The 4,987-nt window shown below is 58.2% G+C and overlaps 1 protein-coding gene across 1 annotated transcript; it reads right to left on the bottom strand.

Moving 5' to 3' along the window:
* Positions 1 to 2,587: 2,587 nt before the first annotated feature.
* Positions 2,588 to 4,965, bottom strand: SOCS3 (suppressor of cytokine signaling 3). Its single transcript, XM_008579507.1, has one exon. The coding sequence runs from the start codon at positions 4,866 to 4,868 to the stop codon at positions 4,191 to 4,193; it is 678 nt and encodes a 225-aa protein (XP_008577729.1). The 5' UTR covers positions 4,869 to 4,965; the 3' UTR covers positions 2,588 to 4,190.
* Between the last annotated feature and the right edge of the window lie 22 nt (positions 4,966 to 4,987).

The following is a 4,987-nucleotide window of genomic DNA, read 5'->3' as shown; positions in this document are numbered from 1 at the left end:
GCAGGGTGCTCCCCGGACGGGGGCTCTGCGCACCCTCCGCCTCGCTCGTCCCCACCCCGCCCCGCGCTCCTGGGGCCTGAGCCCCCCACCCCCGCAGCCTCGTGCCCCTCTCCCCCTGCTCTCTCTGCCCGGGACCCCTGCAGCGCCCCCTCCGGAACATCCTCCCTCGGTCCTCAGACCAGGACACACCGTGCGGGCTTATTTTCCACCGCTGGCTCCCCTGGTGTGGCCTCCTTCCCTCCCTTCCCCCAAGCAGGCTTTAAATTTCCCATTCCTGGCTTTCAGTCATCAGGAGGCCTGCCCAAAAACAGCGCCACCAGAGAGAGCAGAGGGCCTCTTGGGGTGGATTCTTACAGCGCTAGAAGCAGGGTAACAGGACACGGCGCCTGGCCAGGGACCTCCGTCTGTGCTCTTAACTCTGCTGAGGCACGAGGTCCCTGCTCAAGCCACAGGGAATTGCCCCCACTCCCTGCAGAGCGCTTCTTAGCACACCTTGGAGCCAGGAGCATTCCTCCTCCAGCGGCCCCCCCGCCCCACTAAGTCCTTTGGAGGTGGGGTGTCTTCTTCTCAAAGGATTGAGAAGGGAAGAAAGGCTTCTGTAACAGGGAGATGGGATGAAGGGAGAAGAGAGGAAGGAGCCGCTGGCGAGCGAGCTCTTTGCTGGTCTTGCCACTAACTTGCTGTGTGACTTTAAGCAAGTTGCTTCCCTTCTCTGAGCCTAAGTTTCCTTGTCTGCAAATCCAGAGTTGTTCCAGTCTGTGATCTGAAATGGAGAGACAGAAGTCTGGCGTAGGCAGTGAGCTGCTTCTGCACCTCCCCAAAACCAAGCTTCAGCCTCCAGGGGTGGGCAGGAAAGGCCTCTTCCTCCCAGGCCAGAGAAGGCCAAATCCTTTTGCTAGTGTCCTGTGAACCCTGGACACCTTGGGGCCAAGGACAGGGTCTCAGTGAGCTCCAGGTTCCATGGTTCCATCGAGGCCGTCATTCCAGCAGAAGGGGAGCTCTCTACAGCACAAGACCAGGATGAGGACGAGCTGCCACAAGTTTCCCAGAAGCTCATCCTCCTCGGAGGCACTGGGGAGTCAGGCCCCACTGGGTCCCCTCACCCGGCAAGGTGACCCTACCTGGGTCTGCATTCTCAGTTCCAGTTGATGGTGCCTCTGGTGTGATTCCCATGTCCTCTGTCCACTCAGCAGCCTCACTCCTGGCTTGGCCCCTTCTCGTCTGTCACTTTAGGTCATTTTCCCCAAAAGTCCGGGAAATGGGAAAGAAAAACGACTTTGTTTATTTACTCTGTCAGTTGTCTTTTGGACACTGATTCCTGGAGTGGTTTATCGGGTGTTAGGGGGACAGCAAGAGGCTCTGGCATTTGCGTCATCTGATACTTGGATGAGGGGACAGGACCCCTGACTCGGAAATAATAACACTTATCTCCTGGCTGTCAGATTGTCAGGTCTGTGGGGCTGGAGAAGGATGCAGGGCAAAATATCACAAAGAAGGTTCCCCCCCCCCCCCCCCAAAAACCCAGAGTGCCAGAGTGTGTGGGGGGGTAGGGGGTGGGGGGGTACTAACCTCTTGGCTTTTCTGGGGGGTCTCACCCAGGGGCAACCATAGGCATATACTTGGTGTATAGGGAGGCTGAGAGTTTATGGGTTTTGGAAATCAAATGCTTCAGGGTTCCAATCCTGTCTTTCCAGAATTCCCAAGTGATATGTCCCTGGACTGGTTGCTTAAGCTCTCTAAAGCTGAATCGCTGCCCCGACACAGTCAACAAATGTTTACTGAGCACCTATCTAGGCACCAGAAGTGACCGGTCCAAGTCCCTGCTGGTATGGAGTACATAGCTGTCTCTGAGAATATGGGGATGATAACACCTGCCTTGTGGGGGTAGGAGGGAGGGTTAATCCAGGTTGTCTATAAGTGTTTAGGGTGTGCAAGTGGTGGGTGCTCTCTTTGGGAGGAGTGAGGCCCCGTCCACTGCTCAGGTGGGGGCCCCTAGGGATGTGGGAGGGAAGCTGGAAGTGAGGGAAGCAGTGGTCAGGAAGCCCTCGAACACCTGGTCCCCTGGAGAGCGCCCCACCTGCGTGCAGCGTGCAGCGTTTGCATTGGGATTACCCCTTCCCCCACCTCCTGTGAACCCTGCTGCTGTGCTGAGGTCATGGGTCGCTGCTAGGACCCCATTGCCTGGGCTTTCTCGGAACACCTCCCTGCCAGGGAGCACAAGCGCCTCTAATAGCTTGGAGCCTCTAAAAGCCTTGACCACAGCTCAGCTGGCTCCCTGCAAGCCCTTTGAAGCGCTTCCTTCGAACTTGCTTTGCATATTCTGGTCAGATCTGAATCAGACTAGCAGGAATTACCCCTCTTGGTAACAGTCTAGGTGGCTGCCTTAGCTTGTCAGTGACACACACGGGCAGGCACGCTGACGTGAAGGCGCGTCTGATATTCCACCGCGAGGAGCACCAGGGCAGTGAGGGGGCAGACCCGCCACCCTCTGTGCCTCCCGTTCTCCTCTCCTCCGATGCAGAGTGTGGGTGTGGGTGAAAGAGAAAGCAAGGCAGAGAAGGGGTGGGGGAAGAAGTCTCAAGTCATGTTTTTCATTAAAAAATAGTGCTCTTTATTATAAATTACTGAAATGTTTCTTTTCTGAGTATAAATATAAATATGTGCAAAGTTTGACTTGGATTGGGATTTTGTTGAGTTCTTCAAGCATCTCCTAACAGCCTCGAAGGCCTGAGTGAGGGGGAGGAGAGAGGACTGGAGGTGGAATCTTTATAAAAGACAGAGTGATTGAGGCAGATTGTAAACATTATTTAAAAATAAGAAACAAACAAAAAATTCGAGAAAAAAAACCACCCCAACACACAGCTGCCCCATCCAGCCCAATACCTGACACAGAAAACTGAATGTGTTTGTTTAGTTTTCCCCCCCAAAAAGAACAGTTCCAGGTAATTCCATCACTGCTACATTCCTGTAAGTTTTCACTGATCAGTGCTATGGCAGACCGGAGCAGCTGGAGTGGCAGGCACCCGGCCTCTGAGTGACTTCCTCCTCCCCTGACCCAGGCGAGGAGGGAGGGCTGTGCAGGACTGGGGGTGCTGTGGGACCTGGTGGCTCTGCTCTGACCACGAGGCACCTTTGACTGGCCAATACCCATGGGGCTAACATTCTCCCAGAGCTCAGCTGGAAGGCATGGGTCTCTGCCCCCCACCCACTTTCCCTGGCTGGCTGGGTGCTCTTGGGCAAATCCCTTGGCCTCTCTGCCTGGATTGGCCAAGTGTGTGGCTTATCGTGTGCCAGTCCCTATCCATAGGACAGGGAGCATTTAAGGCGAATCTCCTAGCCACTCATAGTCAGGAGGCACAAAGTAGAACCCCCCCCATCTTCTCTACCGGGGGTCTGGGATCAAAGATGGCTCATCTCTGTCCTCCCCACCCTCCACTCCCAGGCGCTGGAAGGTATAGCATGGGTAGGAAAAGGAGACCAACTGACCAGCCCGTCCATCCCCCTCCAAATGCCACTTCCCCCTTAAAACAGGGGAAGAGCTCTGGGCACCAGGTGGACTTTGGGACCTGTGTCTTGGGTGGTGGTTCCAAGAGAGAGGGTGAGGGGTACCTGGTCACCCCTTGCTCTTTCCTCGGAGCCAGGGAGAGGCGCATGCAGCTTCTCCTCGCCTGGGCTGGGCAGTGGGAGCGGCCACCTCCTTGGCCAGCCCAAAACCCTGGGGCCCCCTCAGGCGCCCTCTCTCTTCCATCCTTTCCCAGGCTCTGCAACCTGCTCAGGTTTAAACCAAATCAAAGAGCAAACAAGTTCCGTTGGAAAGTTTGAAGATTCCCGGGCAGTTCTCATTAGTTCAACACTCCCTAAGTGTCCCCGTTCGGAAGGGGAGGAGGAATCGAGGAAGGGAGGAGGAGAGGAGAATCCACTTGTCGTTACTATTGTCCCACCAGGCCAGCTGGCTCCTCCGGAGAAGCTGGAGTGGGGGAGGGGGGCGCAGGTGGCCCTCCCCCTTCCCTCAAACTCATTCCAGGTCCTGCCTGCCCCATTCTGCAGGGGGGAGGGCAGAAGGGAGGGGCCCGTCCGCCCAGCTCGCCAGAGCTGCAGGACTCCCTCACGGCTGGATTCTTGTGCTTGTGCCATGTGCCACCGAGGAGAGGGGACCCAGGCCCCTCTCCCGGACCCCTGCCCTTTGCTCTTTACAGTGGGGCATCATACTGGTCCAGGAACTCGCGGATGGGCCCCGGCAGCTGGGTGACTTTCTCATAGGAGTCCAGGTGGCCATTGACGGTCTTGCGACAGAGATGCTGAAGAGTGGCCACGTTGGAGGAGAGGGGCCGGCTCAACACCAGGGGGATCTTCTCGCCCCCCGAGTAGATGTAATAGGCTCTCCTGGGGGGGTTCCCCGGGAGCGGCTGGGCAGGCGGCTGCTCTGGCACCTCGGAGGAGGGTTCAGGGGGTGGCGAGGGGAAGGAGGGGGCGCCAGGCGGAGGCATGTAGTGATGCACCAGCTTGAGCACGCAGTCGAAGCGGGGCACGGGCTGCGTGCTGCGGGGGTCACTTTGCAGCGAGAAGCTGCCCCCCTCGCACTGGATGCGCAAGTTCTTGGTCCCCGACTGGGTCTTGACGCTGAGCGTGAAGAAGTGGCGCTGGTCCGAGCTGTCGCGGATGAGGAAGGTGCCGGCGGGCTCGGCGCTCAGCAGCAGGTTCGCCTCGCCGCCGGTCACGGCGCTCCAGTAGAAGCCGCTCTCCTGCAGCTTGCGCACCGTGTTCACCACCAGCTGGTACTCGCTCTTGGAGCTGAAGGTCTTGAGGCGCAGGCTGGTGTCCAGGGGGCGGCTCATCCCGGCGGCGGGAAACTTGCTGTGGGTGACCATGGCGCACGGAGCCAGCGTGGATCTGCGCGGCGGCGGCTGCAGCTGCTTCGCGGCCTCCGCACAGCGGCCGCTACCGCATCCCGGGGGGCTGCGGGGAGAAGGGGGACGCGCCGCGTGAG

Source organism: Galeopterus variegatus, unplaced genomic scaffold, assembly GCF_000696425.1.
Source record: "Galeopterus variegatus unplaced genomic scaffold, G_variegatus-3.0.2 Scaffold1902, whole genome shotgun sequence".
NCBI classification, from domain to species: Eukaryota; Metazoa; Chordata; class Mammalia; order Dermoptera; family Cynocephalidae; genus Galeopterus; species Galeopterus variegatus.
Note: the sequence above shows the minus strand (reverse complement) of the source record. Positions and strands in the feature narration are given on the sequence as shown.

Bases quoted from the DNA above. Each gene is read 5' to 3' on its own strand.
- SOCS3 (XM_008579507.1), bottom strand. From the start codon at position 4,868: ATGGTCACCCACAGCAAGTTTCCCGCCGCCGGGATGAGCCGCCCCCTG.